At 42.6% G+C, this 24,023-nt stretch overlaps 1 protein-coding gene across 1 annotated transcript in view; it reads left to right on the top strand.

The window, feature by feature from the left end:
* The window catches only part of eys (eyes shut homolog), a gene marked incomplete at both ends in the record, with an annotated part of 311,891 nt that overhangs the window by 202,377 nt on the left and 85,491 nt on the right, over positions 1–24,023 (top strand). The window contains 9 exons of the mRNA XM_083658278.1: positions 55–151; positions 649–756; positions 3,701–3,846; positions 11,273–11,444; positions 12,261–12,339; positions 12,854–13,047; positions 15,404–15,528; positions 17,361–17,485; positions 18,159–18,351. Coding sequence (XP_083514404.1) covers positions 55–151; positions 649–756; positions 3,701–3,846; positions 11,273–11,444; positions 12,261–12,339; positions 12,854–13,047; positions 15,404–15,528; positions 17,361–17,485; positions 18,159–18,351 — 1,239 coding nt within the window. The remainder of the gene's footprint in view (positions 1–54; positions 152–648; positions 757–3,700; positions 3,847–11,272; positions 11,445–12,260; positions 12,340–12,853; positions 13,048–15,403; positions 15,529–17,360; positions 17,486–18,158; positions 18,352–24,023) is intronic.

The following is a 24,023-nucleotide window of genomic DNA, read 5'->3' on the forward strand; positions in this document are numbered from 1 at the left end:
TCTGCACCATGTAGTGGGGCTTGCTGATCCATGACCATCTCATCTATCTTTCAGGATTTGAGGGAACCCGGTGTGAAATTGACACCAATGAGTGCAGCTCAGGTCCGTGCCAGAGCCAGGGCCACTGTCTGGACCGGGTCAACGGTTACAGGTAAAAGATCCAGAAATAGCTTTTCATTCAGACAAGGCAGAGCAATGTCAGGATTGTGAGCGTTAGTAAAGTAGCCTGCCTGCACACCACCTCAAACCTAACCATGTTGCTAACAGATTAGCATGAGGTCATAGATTTATTCTGAGCTCATGGCCTTTCTTAAAAAAGGAAAAAAGGAGATCTGTCAGTTGTGGATTTAATAATGCATCATTTGGATTATTGAGGTCAAATTGATAACAATCTCTGATTATTATTTTTTTGCAATCTAGCTTTAGGTTTAGGTGAAATTTAGCTTTAGGTTTAGTTAAACGGTCAACACCCAGACCTATGCTATACTGTATGTACAATCAATCTCAATGTGGTGTGTAATTAATATAATTAAATTCCTATTCATCTTTTTTTTCCCTCTGCACGTGTGCCAGTAGGAAACAAATAGATTTTCTATTTTGCATGTGAGACAACATATCAATATTAATGATTTTTTTCTCCTTGTTAAGCTGTGATTGTAAGAAGGGATTCTCTGGCCTTCGCTGTGAGGAAGATATCAATGAGTGCGCCTCAAGCCCGTGCCACAATGCCGCCAATTGCCAAGACCTTGTGAACGCGTGAGTACGATGAATAATAACATGTTATGGTTTTGCACCAGACCTTTTCATGTATCTGTGTCTATGTGAATATGAAAAATTAATAGATGAGTGAACATCATTCCCGAGGTGTTTGTTTTGACCGCGGAACAAACAAAAAAGCCTTTTCAAAGAGAAAGCACATGAGGGTATGCTGTTACAGTTTAGGTAGCAAGCCTCTCTTCCTCCTTGACACATTTAAGCTGCGATTGTAAAAGACAGAGAGCAAAGTGAGCAGGAGCACATCATGTATCTTAGATTGGGGCTTCCTCCACTGGCACTTCCCTCCTCCTCTGTGCTTAATGGGAGCCGCGGGGCCTCTGGGCTTAGTCGGACAGATGGGGAGAGAAGTCCCAGGGCCAATTCAAGTCCTAAATGGTTTGTCTGCAGTTTGTCTCCCGTCATGGTTTTGCTCCCGGGTGACCCAGCCTTGCTCTGAGCAACTCCCCTGATTGTACAGTCCAGGGAGTTCACACATCAGGTGTGTTTTAACCTCCCTCCGCAGCGCACAGCGAGCAGCGTACGAACACACCCCCTGCCTCTGTCTCTCCCTGACCCGACAAGTCCATCTGTACCAGACTACAGTAGACTCACACAGCCCACGCTCGCTTCTATTCAGTCAGTCTGAGCTGCACTGTGTGTGCACACAGGGTCACAATCTACACGTATCTTTTCATCCGCTGTGCAGTATGGACTATAGGGCTTTCACATGATGGAAAGGATCTGCAATAGTTCGCTTTTCTGACTGTGAAAAGGAACACATTATAGTATAGTATATGTATTTGTACAGTATTTTCTCAGACCAGTCTACTTTGTGTACTGTACAGCAGAGGTTCTCAAATGTTTTTCAGCCAAGGAGCCCTTACAAGATAGAAAGTATACCGGGGATCCCCTCATTCTGATTTGTGATTTTGGGCTAAAGGTTAATTGTTTCCACGGTAACGTGCTTGACTTTTAAATTGATAGGTTTGTTAGATTAGAATGTAATCGATGAACCATTTTAGATTTAAAGCATAAAATATTTTCGTTGAACTGTGAAGCTTTTGCAAAAAAGTTTTTATTTTTATTTTCCTGAAAAGCTTTCCACCACTGCTGTACAGTTTCCTCAATAAGGCGCTGCTGTTCTATTTTGGCATATGGCAACAAATACATTTTAGCACATGACTGAAATTTGACACGATGTAACTTGCTTTAGCCATGAAAAATTACTTATCACAAACTTAGTTTAGTTTTTATTGGAGTATCTAATGACTTGAAGTGTTAGTAGCACACGGTAAGCGGCTCCTCAGAGGTGTGTGGTCAGGGGAGAGAAGAATCGGCAGCAGCTGGAGAGCGGGGAACAAATTGAATAAACGACGTTATTGCACCCATGAGGCCCTTCCCTTCACTAATAATAAGTCATCAAACAGAATTCAAATTAAGTCACTTGAAGGGACACAGACAGGAAATAATTGCAGCCGCTGTCGTTTGCATAGAGAGGCAAAGTGAACGTCACTTCCTGCTTCAGCACTGTACCAGAGATTTTCTTCTGCAATTTATTTTTCCCATAGACATTTAGTAAAATGCTTATAAAAATAGTTTTACTTGGTCAAACCAAACGGTTCAGCTGTATTTAGAATCGGGAGAGACCATAGAACATTTCACTCGGACCAAAACATAAAAATAAATAACATTGATTTTTTTTTTCTTTAAACCCGCATTTTTTGACATTTTGGTCAGAGTGAAATGTTATGTGATCTCTCCTGTCTCTGAATATATCTGAACCGTTTGGTTTGAACAAGTAAAACTATTTTTATAAGCATTTTACGAAATGTATATGGGAAAATAAATTGCGGATGAAAATCTCTGGTACAGTGCTGAAGCAGGAAGTGACGTTCCACTTTGGCTCTCTATAGTGCCGACACCATGCAGTAACTTTCAGTAACTTGCCATCGCTTTCCTCTCTCCCATACTGTTCGCTGCTGAATCAAGAGAGCTGCTCGTCAATTTAGGAATAAAAACCTTCAGCCTTAGTTTCTGCTGTTTTGTTTAGATGTAGAATTCATATCTGTACATACAGTAAGATGTGTAATCACCCCCTCCACACAAAGAATATGTTTTTCTTCTTCTTCCTTCAGTCGGATGTTTGAGCTTGATGTCTGTGCAAAGTTTGACACATATTCAGCAGTTAATGATAAAAAAATATGTGCACATTTACAGATTCTGCATATTTTTTCAGATATTTACAGGGGAAGTCATTTTAAGGATTTTTAACCAGATCATTTAACTTTTAATTTTACACAAATTATTAGTCAACGTAGAGTATTTTATATACATCTTAAAACATGACGTTAGGGGATCTTTATGAAAAAAAAGAATTCTGGTTTAAGATAAACATGTCAAAATAGCAATACGCAATACGGTTTAGTATTGACTGTACTTCTAAATGGTGACATGTGATGTGGTCTCCTGCAGGTTCCACTGCCTCTGCCCTCCTGCTTATTACGTGTGATGTGGTCTCCCGCAGGTTCCACTGCCTCTGCCCTCCTGCTTATTACATGTCATGTGGTCTCCTGCAGGTTCCACTGCCACTGCCCTCCTGCTTATTACATGTGATGTGGTCTCCTGCAGGTTCCACTGCCTCTGCCCTCCTGCTTATTACATGTGATGTCGTCTCTCCTGCAGGTTCCACTGCCTCTGCCCTCCTGCTTATTACATGTGATGTGGTCTCCTGCAGGTTCCACTGCCTCTGCCCTCCTGCTTATTACATGTGATGTGGTCTCCTGCAGGTTCTGCTGCCTCTGCCCTCCTGCTTATTACATGTGATGTGGTCTCTCCTGCAGGTTCCACTGCCTCTGCCCTCCTGCTTATTACATGTGATGTGGTCTCCTGCAGGTTCCACTGCCTCTGCCCTCCTGCTTATTACATGTGATGTGGTCTCCTGCAGGTTCCACTGCCTCTGCCCTCCTGCTTATTTCGGCGCTCTGTGTGACCTGGACGTGAACGAGTGTGAGGCGTCACCTTGCCTCCACGAGGGCGTCTGTCTCAACCAGCCCGGGGGCTTCCAGTGCGCCTGTCGCCCGGGCTACTCAGGTACAGCCGGTGCCTCTCGGTGACATCGAGATCGATGCGAAAGTCCAAAGCTTATCGTGACGGCTGTTGGGCCTCGTGCTATTGACACGGGTCTGGCTTCTCGTAGTAGAAACGCCTTCACAATGGTTCCTTTTAATTAGCCTCGACCCAGTCCTGCCTGCCGCCCGCTAAAGCTAACAAGAGATAAAACCCCCCGCGCCACCTGCTTTATCTGATGCAAGCGTGTCAATGTCTCTTACTTGCCTTGATTTCATCAGCCTCTTTAGTCTCGGCGCACTATTGTTGTTTTTACTTCAATCCATTTGTCTTATTTTCCATCCAGACGGATATCGAGCTTTTTTTTATTTTATTGCGTGCGCGTGAGTGCGCGCGTGTGTTCGCTCACCACTATCTAAAGCCGATTCCTGTCAGGTACCGGGAAGATTAATTTCATTTGTCTTCCACACTGTATCATCAATTTATCCTTCCCCAGTAGAAAAAGAACTGGGGGGGTGGCGGGGGGAGTCTCTGAGGTATTGCTACTCTGGAGAGCAGATCCTGACACGCACGGCCCAATTCCCCCAGCAGCAGCTTTTATTCTTAGGCCCACGCCGCCACAGCATAGTACAAGTCATTACTTTTTCTCTTGCTCTAAGCTCATCTGAGGAAACAGGCTTCCCCCAGAGAGCCCGGCCAGAGGAGATATTTTGGATTGGCTCAAACCAACGAGAACTCATACAACATATTTGCTCTAGTAACAGATGGGAGCAGAATTGCAACTTTCCAAGAAGAAGAAAAAAAGGGTGCATATACCGTATATATATATATATATATATATATATATATTGGGTCTGTTGTCGGGTGATTCATGGCACACAGTGAGTGTCGCTCTCTGTAGATTGATAGGAATTGATTGAAATGTGTGATTCTATTTCACTGTTATGATGTGTCGTCCGCTCCGTCACTGAGATACTGTAACGCGTTGTGGCACTTTGATGCTAATATCAAATAGATACGTGTCTTACTTGCCTCTTCCATCTTGGAAGCCAGGGTTTTTTTTGAATACGAGATGCCAAAATCCATTTCTACCCTGACGGTTGAAGCGGCTTGCTAATAAATTAGCCCTGTGCTACATCTGCCTGCTTTCACTGATGTGATGAAGCTATAATAACAAGCCGCCTCCACCTCCTATTCAAGTTTCTTAGGAGTTGTAGTTCAGTTATATGCTTCTTTTTTTCTATACTTTTTTTTTATATTATATACTGTGAGATTGACGCTACTTCAGTCAAACTTCTTTTGATTTCACTGCTTCTGGTCACAGCAGGCGTCTTTTCAGAGTGCCTAAAGGCCCCCTGGCGTTTCCTTATTGAATGGACATTTTTCAAGAGCTTTTAGATTTCACATTTCCCGGCTTTGAGAAAGTGTAATATTGTTTAATGCGCCTCTCTGTGACAGCTTTCATCATTATTCTCACTGTTATCAAAGGCTGTACGACCCGCTTAGAGGGCTGACATGAACATGAAACAAGTGTTTCTTGCTGAACAGAAGTCTTTAGTTATGGATATAGTCTCATCACATGCAGCCTACTTATGCTTTGAAATTGGTTTTATACATGTTATATTGGTGCAATCAGACTATTAAAACATTGTACACTCCCTTTCACCAAAAGGATCCTTATACTGTATGTTAGACTTTGGTTGGTTGTGGGCTGCACAATTCATCTAAATCACAATGTGGCCTACCGCAATCTTCAAATAGCTGGAGGCGCAATATTAGTCAAAGTCACTGATGACATCATCAGGGTGTGTGTATGTGTGTGCGTGCGCTGCCTTATGACATCACTGATGACATCATCATTGATTTCACAATGCCTCCTTGTGTGTGTGTGTGTGCCCCCTTATGACCTCACCGATGACATCATCAGTGGGACAAAAATTGAAACAGAGAACAGAGCCCACATTGCCAATATACACACACACCCACACATATATGTTGCAGTGGTAGCGCACTCGCCTCACAGCAAGAAGGTCCTGGGTTCGATTCCCCCCTGGGATGCTGTTGGCAGTGGGGGTATGTCTCCCTATGCCTTTGCTGCCTGGTGCCCAGGTGGGTTCTCTTGTGAGAAAGGGCTTTTCTGTGTGGAGTTTGCATGTTCTCCCCTGAGCTCCCCTGAGGTTTCCTCCATATATAACCCCCCCGCTAAAAACATGCAGAAGATGGTCGTCTAACCAGCGGCGGTTGGAAGAAGTTGGTCCCTGGGCGCTTCACTGCACAGCTGCCCAGCGTTCCTGGCCTGACCACGGAGGAGGACGAGCCAGGACGGGTCGAACGCGGGAAGACAAATTTCACTGCCCCTCTGCAGTGATGTGTGTCTGTGACCGATAATTGTGCAGCCCTATAGGTTGTTTGATCTCAGCTGTAGTTTCCTGGGTCAGAACATTATTTCGGGCATTTTGTTCTGGAGGTTGTGCCATCTCAATAATGTACTATTTAACTATGTAGCAGCCATGTTCTATACTGAGCACGGAAAGTCATTACTATGACATGATTAATGGCTATTCTTCTTGTTGATATAAATCATGGTTTAACCAGATGATCCGTCACCTTCTGCTTCGCCTTCTTCACCTATCATTTAGGAGCACGTTCCCTTGAGTGATGCTACAGTGCAATCAGCACATTGTCACAGAGTGTGTAGTCAGCACATTGCCGGATGATGATCTGTGTTCTCCTTGCTATTGTGTTTGCTGGTAGGGCTTTTGTCATTTGCATGTCTTACCTGTTAAACAAAATGATATTGTTATTATTATTACCATCTCTGCCTCTGGATGCCTACATTGATCATTAGAACAGTGAAGGCTGACATGATCTATTGCTCTAAGAAGATATATTATACGTTAGGGCTGGGCAATATATCGATAATAATAATAATAATAATATATCAATATGTGATATGCAAAGCTGGAAAGTACCCAAGTGAGTAGTAGTTTTTTCCCCCAGTATTTTTATAATGCTATACTTACTCTTTCTTCAAGTATTTTTTAATAATAGATATTCTACTTGAGAGTACTTTTTTAAATGTACACTGAATAAATGAGTAAATTCAGATATTTCTTTTGCACACTGCACTGTGAAAACAGCATGATATGGGTCATGGGACTGCTCGCTAACGGGTCCAGAATCACGTCCACATTTAGCGCACCCAAAGTGGCGGCTCGCACCGATTGAATTAGACACGAGGTGTAGATGATCAAATTGTAATGATCTCCCTCATCGCATTAGTTTAGAAATCTCAGTTTCACTTGACACTGCTGATAACCGTACTGTAGCTAAATGGATGTATATGTGATTGTGATCTGATAACCGTACTGTAGCTAAATGGATGTATATGTGATTGTGATCTGATAACCGTACTGTAGCTAAATGGATGTATATGTGATTGTGGTCTGATAACCGTACTGTAGCTAAATGGATGTATATGTGATTGTGAACTGATAACCGTACTGTAGCTAAATGGATGTATATGTGATTGTGATCTGATAACCGTACTGTAGCTAAATGGATGTATGTGTGATTGTGACCTGATAACCGTACTGTAGCTAAATGGATGTATATGTGATTGTGAACTGATAACCGTACTGTAGCTAAATGGATGTATATGTGATTGTGATCTGATAACCGTACTGTAGCTAAATGGATGTATATGTGATTGTGATCTGATAACCGTACTGTAGCTAAATGGATGTATATGTGATTGTGATCTGATAACCGTACTGTAGCTAAATGGATGTATATGTGATTGTGATCTGATAACCGTACTGTAGCTAAATGGATGTATATGTGATTGTGACCTGATAACCGTACTGTAGCTAAATGGATGTATATGTGATTGTGATCTGATAACCGTACTGTAGCTAAATGGATGTATATGTGATTGTGACCTGATAACCGTACTGTAGCTAAATGGATGTATATGTGATTGTGACCTGATAACCGTACTGTAGCTAAATGGATGTATATGTGATTGTGATCTGATAACCGTACTGTAGCTAAATGGATGTATATGTGATTGTGACCTGATAACCGTACTGTAGCTAAATGGATGTATATGTGATTGTGACCTGATAACCGTACTGTAGCTAAATGGATGTATATGTGATTGTGACCTGATAACCGTACTGTAGCTAAATGGATGTATATGTGATTGTGAACTGATAACCGTACTGTAGCTAAATGGATGTACATGTATATGTGATTTTGATCTGATAACCGTACTGTAGCTAAATGGATGTACATGTATATGTGATTTTGATCTGATAACCGTACTGTAGCTAAATGGATGTACATGTATATGTGATTTTGATCTGATAACCGTACTGTAGCTAAATGGATGTATATGTGATTGTGACCTGATAACCGTACTGTAGCTAAATGGATGTATATGTGATTGTGATCTGATAACCGTACTGTAGCTAAATGGATGTATATGTGATTGTGATCTGATAACCGTACTGTAGCTAAATGGATGTACATGTATATGTGATTTTGATCTGATAACCATACTGTAGCTAAATGGATGTACATGTATATGTGATTTTGATCTGATAACCGTACTGTAGCTAAATGGATGTATATGTGATTGTGACCTGATAACCGTACTGTAGCTAAATGGATGTATATGTGATTGGGATCTGATAACCGTACTGTAGCTAAATGGATGTATATGTGATTGTGATATTGCTGCTGCTAGCAGCTCTAGCTCGTCTCCAAACTGAACATCCATAACACTGGTAACATTTTATCCTCATATCATCTTTTATCATCCTAAGTAACGTAAATGTACTTGTACTTGAGTACTTTTAAATAGGCTACTTTTTTAAGGTTACTTTTTTTTTCTTCAATTAAACCCCATAGGGGAAGAGATGCTTTGTAACAGATTTAGCCATAGGCTACTTTCCATCTGGAGTCCCTGGGCAGGTAGATACAAAGGCCATTCAGAGTAAAAAAAACAACAACAACAATAAAATAAAATAAAATAAATTAGTAAATAAAATACTTGAGTAATTTCCTGGACTAGTAATTTTACTTTTACTTGAGTTAATTTTCGCTAAAGTAATACTTGTTGTAGTTGAGTACATTATTATTGTACTTGAGTAGGATTTTTCAGTACTCTTTCCACTCTGGTGATATTAGACTAGATATGGTCTTAGATTTTGGATATGGTTATGGTTTTCCTGCTTTTAAAGGCCGCATTACAGTAAAATTATGTCATTTTCTGAACTTACCACGCTGTTCTAGCTGTTCTATTATTTGACTTTACCCACTTAGTCATTATGTAAGGGATAATGTATATTGAGGCGGTGATTACAGGGGAAATAATGACCGACAGGTGGATTGAGCCCGACGCGTAGCGGAGGGCTTAATCGTTCACCTGAAGGTCATTATTTCCCAGTAATCACCACCTCAATATACATTATCCCGCTTAGAACACGGCCTACAACTAAATCATTCAATAATCTGACAAAAATAATTATTCAAATATATTTTTTAATAGCGTTTTCAGCGACAAAGCGGTTTCATTCGTAATTGGCACACAAGACACCACAGCTGCAACTGGTTGGCCTAATTAGTAGTGGCTTGCTGACAAAAGGCTCTTATCAACTGATTAATCCAGGTGTGGCAGAGCAGCGGTCGGTTGTCGAGAAATAATGACCGGTGAATATTGTTGATTGACCAATCAGAATCGAGTATTCAAGAGAGCCGTGTTCTAAATCCTGATAACTGATGTTGATCAAAAATCTCATTGTGTCAATATTTTGTGAAAGCACCAATAGTCTCCATACAACATTGTCACAATCTCAATAGAGGCATTTACAGTCTTGTTTGAATCAAAGTGCTTGTGACATCTCAGATGTGGCTATGACTTACAACTGAACATTTCGCCCACTTCATAGAAAAAACTGAGATATATATATACAGTATAGTGTATCACCATTCAGCCCAAAAATACACAACACAATACAATTTTCTTTGTCCATATCGCCCAGGCCTAGTTCTGATGTGAAGAACATTCACTGTTTGTGCAAACATTGACTGTAATAACCGTAGTGGCATAAGATCAAAACAGGTCTCTCTCTTCTCTAAAGTGCTGTATGGAGAGATGTTTTACAGAAGCAGCTTCTCCTGTTTCCACTCGCATGTCATCCGAGTTGCTTTGTACTCCATCCCTTCACATAGTGCACACTCCAGTGTAGCACCTCTATATTGTTCAGCCCTGAGGGAGCTTGAGCTCACAATAGCTCCGTACATGATGTAGTGTACATGGTGTAGTGGGGCTTTGTCGGCATCAGACCCGCCTACTGTAGACTGGTGATGTAGGAGATGTTGCCGTTTTAATGGTTTGGCTTCAGTGTGAAATGTCACGCCACAATCCATGTTGTGACCTCTGACCTCAATGAAAGCCTTGATCAAGATTTATGAATTGAGAGCATTGCTCTATGGATTATGCAAATGGTGGCTTGAAATAATATGATCTAAAAGTGAAGAACACAGATTTCCCTTCTAAAGCGAATACTGTTGTTTTGAATGTATTGCTTCTGTGCATGCGTGACATCTATATAGTTCCTCATGCAGAGTCCATTTTCCATTTCAAGCCTGTGTTGTTATTTTTTGGGTTACAGTAATGGCTAAGAAATTCACCAAGTCTGTTTATATATGTCTGAGCCCGGAGATGCAAAGCTCATTCATCATTTTTCAGCTTGATTCCTGGAGGAATTGAACAAAACAGAACAAAATTGTCCACTTGTAGAATTCGGCACGATCCATTTACTTCCAAATTCTGGACAATATTAGTGACTTATCTGGATCACGCTGGATGTTTGTCAACTTATGTTCTGATTTGTTGACAGGAGATGGTCTCATTTTGACAGTTTCAGTTGCAAATTATTTATTCAAGTACGGTATCTTTATTGTCATTGTTAAATTTCTCCAACAGTGAGACGGTGAAAAGCATCTCCCTGAGACGTACAGTGCAAATACCGAGGCAAAGTGCATCGAGCTTAGATAAGGAAAATAAATAATAAGTTAGGAAGTCGTCGTCATTACATCATTCTACACCCTGCAAAGTTGACCCTGCAAAGTTGCTTTCAGTGAAATGTCCAGTTCGTTTGCATACAGTACTTTACGTATACCGTATTACGTGTGTTCTTTATGATTAGGAAATACAGATGAATCTATGCGTGCCTTGATGGCAGAATAGAACCTTCAAATGGTGAATCAGCTGTCCATACAGGCATACACCTGACTCCCCCCCCCCCCCCCCAACCATCCACTCTGCTTTTCTGTCCTTGCACGTCTGAAAACACAAAAGGTCAAAAGAGTAAAAACACAACACTTTTGCCAGTTGTCAAATATACGATCTCTTGCTAAAATGTGGCATTTTACTTCCTAGGGACATGGTGTGAACTTGACATTGACGAGTGTGGTTCCACACCGTGCCAAAACAGTGGGAGGTGTATCGACGCGCCTGGTCGATACCACTGCCTGTGTCCCGATGGCTTCACAGGGTTCAACTGTGAGCTCAACGTCGATGAATGCTTGTCGGCGCCATGTCTTCGCGGGAGGTGAACAATAGTACATTACAAACAAAAACTGCTGCAAATTGTGCCGAAATGGCACGGAATTATGTTTTAATTACACTCCTTACCAGCACAGTGCATGAGACGTACATAATCAGTGTTTCCCCCCTAGAACATTTTTCAGGCCTGGAGGGATTTCGAAACGTACCCCGACCGCAACGGTGGAGCGCCCTCGCTGGCGACGCTAAACTTTTAGCTAACCTGTTTGCATCTATGTTCGCAATGGCATCCTAAGTATCATCATACTATTATGGGATGCGATGTGAACACTTGTATTATGGGATGTGCGTTTCCCAGGCAACGACACACGTTGACACGTTTTGGAACAGCGCTGCACGCTGGCACGATGCTCCTAAAAGCAAAATGCTTGTTTTGAATGATTTGGCATCTTCTCTTACTGTTCACTGTCAACACCAGTATTGTTGTATTGTAATAATATGCCATAAAGGTTTATTGACATTTTGGGGAGAGCAGGATAAAAAAATAAAATAAAAAAAACCTAACCCTGTAGAATGGTAGGGGAAACACTGATAATGTTACATGTTTTAAGAGGCTATACTGCAGCAATGTGATGCATTTGCTGGTTGTCTTATTGGTCTCTAAATTACACTCATTAAATTCCCTTTGAAGGGGAAACAGATATCCATTCAAAAGACATTATCCATTGAAGGGTACAGCATCGAAAAGAGTCCGGCATAAGGCGTTTAGTTCATTTCATAATTTATAGTTCATAATAATGATAATTATATCATCCGTTTGTTTAAGATTGATAAATCAACTCCGTCTGTTTGCCCTTTTCAGCTGCAGGGATGGAGTCGATGCGTACTGGTGTCACTGTGAACGGGGATGGACCGGCAGCAGATGTGAAACAAACATTAATGTGAGTTGAGCTCCATAAATCTGAATAGTCAATAAAGTCTTTGCTCGACGGCGTTGCCAGTTGGATTTTGTAATCTTTGTGTGGCCTCTGGTATCGCTAACTCTATCGATTTCTCAATTGAACTAGCAGGATCATGTAAGCATTGTACAAATACCTGATTAAAAAGAAATTGCTCAGCCTAATGCCGAATTGATTTAAAAGCCAGCACAGCATCTACTGGACTCTAGAGATAACACATTGAGTTGCTTACAAGGCCTTCTCGGTCGGAGCGTTCTGTTGAATGAGTAATCTGATCGTCTATTTTTACCTCCTAACAAGTCATTCTAATCCAGAGAGTATAGGCACAGTCTTCTCTATGAAGCCACATGCCCACTGTGGATTTCAGATGTTAAAGTCGCGTAATATATTTTCCATTTTTGCTTTCAAAGCTTAGCTTCGGGCCTTGTTTATATTTCAGTGTTTTTTGGTAGCGTACCTGACGACTGTATTATGTTTGATGTCTTGTCATTGACAGGAGTGTGCTTCCAGTCCCTGTTTGCATGGAGGATCATGCGTGGATCTCACTCAGAAATATGCGTGCTTTTGTCAGGATGGCTACACGGGGAAACACTGTGAGACTGACATCGACATCTGCACATCTTCAAATGTCTCCTTGTGTTTCAATGGAGCTACTTGCCTCGATCGTGAAGGATCACATTTCACATGCAGGTCAGTTGGTTCACTATTAGAATAATTTGATAGTCGAGACTAAAGTAGGCAATTTGTGTCTGATGTTGTGTTCACACTGTATTATTATGGCACAGAAATACTGTTCCTGGAGGGTTATGATGGTAAGATTTGCTGAACAACACAACATGTCCTGCCAACTGGTGCCTGGATGGAGACTTTAAACTTGTTCACAATGCACAGGGTGTTTCAAACCGTTTCCCAATCCCGCGAGGTGTGGCAAAGCATTCTCTCCCATTTTCTCCCCGATTGTACTCGGCCAATCCCCTGTCCCGGGTCATTGCTCCACCCCCTCTGCCGATCTGATACAAGTGCCAGCCGCTATTCCCCCCCCAGTTCCCCTCCAACCCAAACAGGCGCACACCGGCCGATGACTTACACTATCCAGATGGCCGGAAAATGTAATTATTTGAACATTTGATGTTACACCTTTCACTATTGCTAGTAATGGTAGTGTTGTCAAAATGTCACTGAAAACAAATGACAGTTTGCTGCACAGTATGTTACCCACACGGAGCAACGGGTCCAGGTTGCTTGTAAGTGAACCATTACTTTTTAATTGCTGACACGCTCTCCCATGAGTGATGAAGTGTGTCTCAACACAAGGTGTCTGTAGTCAGAGGGCACTTTTGACACAGCGGGTGTCCGGATGTCTCACACTGAATTACAGCGTCTAACCTTTTGCCCTTGTGCTGCTACAGTATTGTATGTTCCCAGTCATGATTGAATGTGTGCTAGAATACCACAGCTCCAAATGCATTACAGCTGGAGCTACACTTATGTATCGATCGTGTCTTACCACAGTGTTTGTGTACCGTGTTAGCTTCAGCGTAGGTGCATGTGTGTGTATATGTTACAGTCATTGTGAGAAAATAGTACGTTATACCTTGAATGGTAAACACTGTGTACATTGTTGTACACATCTCCCTAGGTAAACCTAGAAAGTGTGGTACTACATTTCCCAGTGAATGTGAGTAGAAGGTGTTCTCGTCACAGTATGGTGATGCTCTCTGAGTCTTTGAGTGGCCTACTTACTGCGTATCTGTAACACGATGATTACACATTGTGCTACTGTCCAACACCACAGAGGGCCTGTTCATGAATTTGATGAATGAATACTGACTCGAAAGCATTTGTTGTAGCCTTCTGTAACGAGGTTAACGGGTAACGGGTTACACTTGTTATTAGCAGGTATATTGGCCTCATGCTATGTTACACGAGAGTCTTTAAAATCACATTAAAGACTTGATTTGAGAGGCAAGTGTGATTTGTGCAACCACATCGTTTTACAAATTGATGGAAGAGATTTGTGTAGGCTAGTGCAGTGGTTCTCAAATGGGGGTCCGCGGACCCCCAGGGGTCCGTGGCACTTTGCCAGGGGGTCCGCGAAAAGTTTGCAAGTAATTTTTTTTTTTTTTTTTTTTTTTTTTTAATTAAAAAATAAAATGCTACATGTTACTTATTCCTTCTCAAACTACTTCCTACATGGTGCTAGTCTATCAAAATATCTTGGCTGTCATTGATTGTGTTGCATAGTGGTTTTCTGTACTGTTGACAAATTGTGATATTGTAAGTCGCTTTGGACAAAACAAAAGTGTCTGCTAAATGACGTAATGTAAATGTAATGTAATAAAAAAAAAAATTAAATCTAAAATGGTTCATGGATTACATTCTAATAACAAACCTATCAAATTAAAAGTCAAGCACGTTACCGTGGAAACAATTAAGCTTAGCCCAAAATCACAAATCAGAATGAGGGGGTCCCCGGTATATTTTCTATCTTGTAAGGGGTCCTTGGCTGAAAAACATTTGAGAACCTCTGGGCTAGTGCATTGACTATTGCACTAAAATATAAAATCAGTCAGCAGCATCATTATTGACCAAACTACATCTACGCTGAACATGTGAATGTCTTATCTGCCTATCAAAAGTAAACCTAAGCATGCGTGGAAATGTCATGAAATGCTGGATCTGCCTTTGCAGACTCTTATTCCGATGTTGTGTTACATGAAAGAATCCCACGATGCACCTCACAGATCTCAGAGTGCCACGCCCTCTTCCAGGTTCCACCTTATATCCTATGGAATTTCACCCGCCATTAATCTTTCATAAAGTGCTTCTAAAAATAGTTTTACATACTCAACACCAAGCGTCTCACCTATATTTAGAATCAGGAGTCAGGAGAGACCATACTGTATAATTAACATTTTTAAAACATTTACCCCGCACAAGTGAAATGTTGGCATATTTTGACGTCGTCCTCCCACAGCAAAACGGGTGACAGGACTTTCCAAGAGCCTCCCAGATTGAAGCAATGATGTGTGTTTTTTTTGTGTAGCTGTCCAGCAGGTTTCATGGGGGACTTCTGTGAAGTGGACGTTAACGAATGTTGCTCAGCGCCCTGCCAACACGGTGCCGTTTGCCAAGATCTTATTAATAGCTACGCCTGCCACTGTAGGCCAGGTGAGTCACCCGGGTCACCTGCGACTTTCCCACTTTACTGTGAAATACGGTTGCCACGTTTCAGCATGCAGCTTCATACTTACATTTTTGAAGTGCTTAATTAACAATGAACTGAATTTGAAATAAGATCAAATAGATCACTTTTCGGTTCTAAACTCCGCACACTGAGCTCACATTTACCATTTATTTAGCCATCCACAAGCAAGTGACGTTTCGAGCTAATGCTCGACATCCTCAGACATAAAATCCCATGGAAAGACGCCATGTTTAAATGCACCTGTGAACAGGTCACATGATAAGTCACATAAAACCCACATATGCAAAACTGCAGTAAAACAGTAGAAAATACATAGACATGTGTACACAACATCTTTATTATAGCTAGCTGGGATACCCCTCACCGAGCTGTTAAAATCACCGATGCCTGTTCACCAGCCTGTTGCTCCTGGCTCGGTTGAAAGCCGGTCCCGTTTGCCGTGTTGCGCTCCGGACTCTTTACTACTGACTTGGAGCATGGTGCTACTCTACGGCTCTCCCCAGATCGGCAGCAGGGGGGAAAATTGTACAATTGGGGAGAAAAATGGGGGCGAAATCAGAAGGAAAAAAAAAGTTGAATGTGAAAGGACACAGCAAGGCAGTGCCTTCCCCGTATTCACGAGTTTCCTGATGAGACCGTGGGCGCTTCCATGACACCCTCCCTCCCTGTTTCCAGCTGCCGGTTGCCTGTTTCCGCCCAGGACCGTTCATAGCGAAAGAGACTGAAAATAACCATAATAATCGTTGTGACTTTGTACCTACCTATGTCTTGTAATGGAGCCCCCCAGCATAATAATTTCACATGTGCATAATTGTACAACGGAGTGACAATATATTGAATCTTGAAAGAGAGAGACCGCTAAAGCTACGTTCAATGACCAAATAATAAGAGTTCCGGTTTGGACATTTAGCTTTCAAAACAAAAGCGGCCTCTATTCAACCACATACTATTTTTAGCAATTTCGGCTAAAATAAGCCCATACAGTACCAGTAAATTGACATTCACCTCGTTTTTGTAAAATATAGCCGCTATGCAACCAACACAACGTTACTATTTTTAGCCATTTCGGATCAAATAAGCCAAACGTTCCCACTCTTTGACAGCGGCGTGCATGTCCTTGCTAGTGAATTTTTTTTAAACAGGAAGTCGACAACCGGCAACCGCTGAGAATCATGGGAAACGTAAGTCCAGGAATAAGGTGAATAGCAACTGTTACAGGACCTCGAATCACACGTTTCCTGCTCAAGGTACAGCGGATGTAATGATCATGAAGACATAGAGTACAGTACTGTAGAGAACAAGACATGACTTGGTCCTTCAAGTGAAAGAGAAAGCTACATTCCCTTACAGTATCGCAGTACCACGCAGTTCACCAGTATATATATACAGCATATTAATACTTACAATACGCCTTTTGGTGCATTGAAAGAGGCCACACGAGGTGTCACAAGGTTACCATAATGTCTCACATCGCTGCTGTGCCTCAAAGCCACTCAAAAGGTATCATTTCTCTCCAGGGACAAATTTGCAGTTCCATACGGAAAAAGATGGCGATAAAAAGATGATAGCGCCTCGCCTCATTAAAATGTACGTGGCGTCTTAGGCCTTGAGTCGAAGCCTTTTCTTGTCTGTGTATTGTGCGCTGCTGTGAACCCAAAAAAAAGAAGCAAATCACCCGTAGGAGAATGTGATTGATATTCACTTCAGAGGGTTGGATGTGGGCGAGCCCGGGCTCACTTGAGTGGGTGGAAAGTGGGCGAGCCCGGCTCACTCTGTGGGCTTTTGTTCCTGGCAGGTTGGACAGGCCTTCACTGTGAGGAGGACATTAATGAGTGTCTTCCCCAGCCATGCAGCCAGGGGATCTGCATCCAGAATGATCCAGGCCATGGCTACACCTGCTTCTGTCCGCCTGGATTTGTGGTGAGGCTCAACCGCCTTGCTCTCTCTTTCTTTTTTCCCCCCTCTTTGTCAGCGACCCCCTCTTTGCTCCCTCCACTCTCATGCCCTCTCCTTTGCACCAATTAAGTGAATTGACACAATTGAGCGATTTGCTTTGTCGCATAGCGCTGAAAGGCCTCCAGTCACTTTTCCTACCTGTATAACTGTTCTTCTTCTATGAAAATGTATGCTTATGTGGCCTGCGCTACGTGCGCTCAATTCCTAGGCTCGCCCACTGGGCGAGCTCGCTAGCTTGGACGCTGCGCGGCCTTGCCCGCATTCTAAAGCAAACATCTTATGAGATGGGGGACCCTGGGACAAAATCTTATCAAATGGGGTTCTGTGGTCTAATTTGTGTCAGTTTAGGGGTTCTTGAAAAGGTTTGAGGACCACTGATCTAGATATCAGGACATTATGAGGCACTTGTGATCTTGTGCACTGCTACATCATAGAAATCTGATTTACACGTTTCATAAGGTAGCTTGTTATGAGGAATGTGATTTATTTGAATCTTAATGTTCTCACTAATCCATGGTTAGTTAATCGAGCTTAATTTGCTATGGTGGGAAGTGTAGCTACTTAATGCAAACACAATTTAACGGTTCGTCCAGTTGTTTTGTGGCAAATCTAAAGGCTATTTCTTTCACATACACAGGGGAAGAACTGCGAGCACAATTATGACGACTGCCTGTCGAGCCCATGTCCAGAAGCATATTCCTGTGTAGATGGCATCAACAGGGTCAGCTGCCTTGCTCCTGGTACCAGCGTTTCCCCGGTGACTCGGGGCTCCAGACTCACAACTCCCATGCCAGGATTCAGTCCAGCAACCCTGACTGAGCAACCTGCAGGTACAACTCTCTGACTGTCCAGGCATCTTCAGTTTAAACACAAGGTACATGTGCATGACCAGGCAAGGGTTTGCACACATTATTTTCTTCTTTATTTCTAACTCTATTTCACATTTTAGAATAATAGTAAAGACATCAAAACTATGAAATAACAAAGGGAATTATGCAGTGACCAAAAAAGTGTTAAATCAAATGTACCTGAAAAAACAAATTTGAAGCATTTATTTAAGCATATTTAGATCAAAACGTCTTTAAGATCATGACAAACAGGTGTATCCAAACTTGTGACTGTTAGTGTACATTCTATATCCTAATGCTTCTTTTAAGCTGGTGTAAATGCATTTGAGCCTAGTTCCTAATTCCAATTGTAAAGCAGTACAGTATGCACAGCTTGAACATGCATTGCCCAAAGGCACAGAAGCACTTAAGTAGAAGAACAAGTCCTTTGCTACCAAGAGTGAAGCCTGTCATCTTAATGGCAGGTCAGTGCTTGTAACACACGACGGTCCCGGCTTCAATTCAACTTTCTCAATAACGTCATAGCTTCATTTAGAATGCTATTACGTCCAGCAAGGTGTGCGAGGGGGAGTGACACTAAATTATTTCAACTGATAAGCCATTCTACCAATCAATTTCTACTGAAGGCAGTACAGGGATTTTGCACTTATTACTAACCTATCCTTCCCTCGTCCTTCCTCTGAAACGTTTTCCCTGCACAAGGTGAGTTGGCTCCTCCACAATAGATTTCAGAGCATTTGGAAAAGACAAGTCTATTGTTTTTTTCATTTTTTTTCCCTTTTGTGCAGTGAAAGAAAAATCCTGTTAAAAGCGAGGTTTTTGCCGTACACTAAAAATGCATTTTCTATTTGAAAACGGTGATTTCAAAGTGTCAGAGGTTCAATCATTATTTGGGGTTATATATTCTTGAACACATAAATGTTAGACACAGAACACTATGTGATACATTATTGATATTGGATGCAGTCATCTATGTGTGAGGAGGAATTCAGAGCACATTGTTACTCGTTGACAGATGAGGTCTGTCTACCTTTGAAACTGCTCACAGGGCTGTAAAACACACCTATTGAACACAGAGCAGCTCGAAACGATTCGGTGTGACAGTGTGAAAATCAGTGTTGGCGCAGCGCATAATGCAGTCCCATCCACTGCACCTGATCCAGACCCGATTGGTTTGGTTTAGAAAGGGTTCAACTTAAAGAAATACAATACTATACACCAAAACATATCTTGACCATTTTACATACCAGTCTATACTCAAAGTAAATAAGCTTGAAAGTAAGAGGATCCAGAAACTCATGAGTTGATCTAACTAGGTCACCATGTAAAAGCATGCAGTGCCCTTGGTGCTGCTTGAAATAGACTCAGACAGTGCTCCTTTAAACCTAAGACTGCTCCCCAACCTTTGAAATATACCAGGTCAATTGGAATTGAAACATAGAAGGAGTGCTTCATGGGTAGACTGTAGAGGCTTAATAGGTAGACTGTAGAGGCTTAATAGGTAGACTGTAGAGGCTGACATTTTTGTTCGGGAGTTGCGTGGGTCCCGTGGGATTCTCGCGGGATTGGGAGTCATTTCACTATTAATCACGGGATTAGGGAAAAAAAGTCAATGGGAGTGGGCGGAAGCGGGAATCATTACAACAATAGATCCGTTTTGATATCTACATATGTTTTGATATGTAAATATGTGTTGATATGTAAATATGGCCATGGTGTGAATTAAAACTGCAGCAAAAAACAAAACAAAAAAACACATACTGTACATACTGTACATGCACCACGTACGTACACACACACACACACACACACACACACACACACACACACACACACACACACACACACACACACACACACACACACACACACACACACATTACATACATATACTGTACATACATATACAGGGTTTCCCCACCTTCCCGGACATCAAATTCAATGCCCTTTCAAGGACATTCCAGGCCCAATTCCCCCAAATTCAGGGACAAATTGACGGCACAGTCTGAGATACTGATCAGGTTCAAATACTGTTAGAACACTGAGAACTGACAATTGTCATAATGAGAAATAACAGCCTCCACAAAAACTCACAAACAACCAGAGAGAGAGAGAGAGAGAGAGAGAGAGAGAGAGAGAGAGAGAGAGAGGCTTGAGTGTGTGAACACTTCTTAACTGTGCCATGTTACACATAAAATCAACAGATATCAGAAGAACTTGCATTTCTCTTCTTGCACAGAATATATAAATTCAAGCACTTTCAATGAGTCCTGTCTGGCCTCAGTGTATTTCAGCTCTATAGTCCTGTCTGGCCTCAGTGTATTTCAGCTCTATAGTCCTGTCTGGCCTCAGTGTATTTCAGCTCTATAGACCTGTCTGGCCTCAGTGTATTTCAGCTCTATAGTCCTGTCTGGCCTCAGTGTATTTCAGCTCTATAGACCTGTCTGTCCTCAGTGTATTTCAGCTCTATAGTCCTGTCTGGCCTCAGTGTATTTCAGCTCTATAGTCCTGTCTGTCCTCAGTGTATTTCAGCTCTATAGTCCTGTCTGGCCTCAGTGTATTTCAGCTCTATAGACCTGTCTGGCCTCAGTGTATTTCAGCTCTATAGACCTGTCTGTCCTCAGTGTATTTCAGCTCTATAGTCCTGTCTGTCCTCAGTGTATTTCAGCTCTATAGACCTGTCTGTCCTCAGTGTATTTCAGCTCTATAGACCTGTCTGGCCTCAGTGTATTTCAGCTCTATAGACCTGTCTGTCCTCAGTGTATTTCAGCTCTATAGTCCTGTCTGGCCTCAGTGTATTTCAGCTCTATAGTCCTGTCTGGCCTCAGTGTATTTCAGCTCTATAGACCTGTCTGGCCTCAGTGTATTTCAGCTCTATAGACCTGTCTGTCCTCAGTGTATTTCAGCTCTATAGTCCTGTCTGTCCTCAGTGTATTTCAGCTCTATAGTCCTGTCTGGCCTCAGTGTATTTCAGCTCTATAGACCTGTCTGGCCTCAGTGTATTTCAGCTCTATAGACCTGTCTGGCCTCAGTGTATTTCAGCTCTATAGACCTGTCTGTCCTCAGTGTATTTCAGCTCTATAGACCTGTCTGGCCTCAGTGTATTTCAGCTCTATAGACCTGTCTGTCCTCAGTGTATTTCAGCTCTATAGTCCTGTCTGGCCTCAGTGTATTTCAGCTCTATAGACCTGTCTGTCCTCAGTGTATTTCAGCTCTATAGACCTGTCTGGCCTCAGTGTATTTCAGCTCTATAGACCTGTCTGTCCTCAGTGTATTTCAGCTCTATAGTCCTGTCTGGCCTCAGTGTATTTCAGCTCTATAGTCCTGTCTGGCCTCAGTGTATTTCAGCTCTATAGTCCTGTCTGGCCTCAGTGTATTTCAGCTCTATAGACCTGCCTGGCCTCAGTGTGTTTCAGCTCTATAGTCCTGTCTGGCCTCAGTGTATTTCAGCTCTATAGTCCTGTCTGGCCTCAGTGTATTTCAGCTCTATAGTCCTGTCTGTCCTCAGTGTATTTCAGCTCTATAGTCCTGTCTGGCCTCAGTGTATTTCAGCTCTATAGTCCGACCTGTCTGGCCTCAGTGTATTTCAGCTCTATAGTCCGACCTGTCTGGCCTCAGTGTATTTCAGCTCTATAGTCTGACCTGTCTGTCCTCAGTGTATTTCAGCTCTATAGTCCTGTCTGGCCTCAGTGTATTTCAGCTCTATAGTCCGACCTGTCTGTCCTCAGTGTATTTCAGCTCTATAGTCCGACCTGTCTGTCCTCAGTGTATTTCAGCTCTATAGTCCGACCTGTCTGTCCTCAGTGTATTTCAGCTCTATAGTCCGACCTGTCTGTCCTCAGTGTATTTCAGCTCTATAGTCCGACCTGTCTGGCCTCAGTGTATTTCAGCTCTATAGTCCTGTCTGGCCTCAGTGTATTTCAGCTCTATAGACCTGTCTGGCCTCAGTGTATTTCAGCTCTATAGTCCTGTCTGGCCTCAGTGTATTTCAGCTCTATAGTCCGACCTGTCTGTCCTCAGTGTATTTCAGCTCTATAGTCCTGTCTGGCCTCAGTGTATTTCAGCTCTATAGTCCTGTCTGGCCTCAGTGTATTTCAGCTCTATAGTCCTGTCTGGCCTCAGTGTATTTCAGCTCTATATACCTGTCTGGCCTCAGTGTATTTCAGCTCTATAGACCTGTCTGTCCTCAGTGTATTTCAGCTCTATAGTCCTGTCTGGCCTCAGTGTATTTCAGCTCTATAGTCCTGTCTGGCCTCAGTGTATTTCAGCTCTATAGACCTGTCTGTCCTCAGTGTATTTCAGCTCTATAGACCTGTCTGTCCTCAGTGTATTTCAGCTCTATAGACCTGTCTGGCCTCAGTGTATTTCAGCTCTATAGACCTGTCTGTCCTCAGTGTATTTCAGCTCTATAGTCCTGTCTGGCCTCAGTGTATTTCAGCTCTATAGTCCTGTCTGGCCTCAGTGTATTTCAGCTCTATAGTCCTGTCTGGCCTCAGTGTATTTCAGCTCTATAGACCTGTCTGGCCTCAGTGTGTTTCAGCTCTATAGACCTGTCTCTCCTCAGTGTATTTCAGCTCTATAGTCCTGTCTGGCCTCAGTGTATTTCAGCTCTATAGTCCGACCTGTCTGGCCTCAGTGTATTTCAGCTCTATAGTCCGACCTGTCTGGCCTCAGTGTATTTCAGCTCTATAGTCTGACCTGTCTGTCCTCAGTGTATTTCAGCTCTATAGTCCTGTCTGGCCTCAGTGTATTTCAGCTCTATAGTCCGACCTGTCTGTCCTCAGTGTATTTCAGCTCTATAGTCCGACCTGTCTGTCCTCAGTGTATTTCAGCTCTATAGTCCGACCTGTCTGTCCTCAGTGTATTTCAGCTCTATAGTCCGACCTGTCTGGCCTCAGTGTATTTCAGCTCTATAGTCCTGTCTGGCCTCAGTGTATTTCAGCTCTATAGACCTGTCTGGCCTCAGTGTATTTCAGCTCTATAGTCCTGTCTGGCCTCAGTGTATTTCAGCTCTATAGTCCGACCTGTCTGTCCTCAGTGTATTTCAGCTCTATAGTCCTGTCTGGCCTCAGTGTATTTCAGCTCTATAGTCCGACCTGTCTGTCCTCAGTGTATTTCAGCTCTATAGTCCGACCTGTCTGGCCTCAGTGTATTTCAGCTCTATAGTCCTGTCTGGCCTCAGTGTATTTCAGCTCTATAGTCCGACCTGTCTGGCCTCAGTGTATTTCAGCTCTATAGTCCTGTCTGGCCTCAGTGTATTTCAGCTCTATAGTCCGACCTGTCTGTCCTCAGTGTATTTCAGCTCTATAGTCCTGTCTGGCCTCAGTGTATTTCAGCTCTATAGTCCGACCTGTCTGTCCTCAGTGTATTTCAGCTCTATAGTCCGACCTGTCTGTCCTCAGTGTATTTCAGCTCTATAGTCCGACCTGTCTGGCCTCAGTGTATTTCAGCTCTATAGTCCGACCTGTCTGGCCTCAGTGTATTTCAGCTCTATAGTCCTGTCTGGCCTCAGTGTATTTCAGCTCTATAGTCCGACCTGTCTGTCCTCAGTGTATTTCAGCTCTATAGTCCGACCTGTCTGTCCTCAGTGTATTTCAGCTCTATAGTCCGACCTGTCTGGCCTCAGTGTATTTCAGCTCTATAGTCCGACCTGT

Source organism: Poromitra crassiceps, assembly GCF_964638095.1.
Source record: "Poromitra crassiceps genome assembly, chromosome: 22".
Taxonomy (NCBI): domain Eukaryota; kingdom Metazoa; phylum Chordata; class Actinopteri; order Beryciformes; family Melamphaidae; genus Poromitra; species Poromitra crassiceps.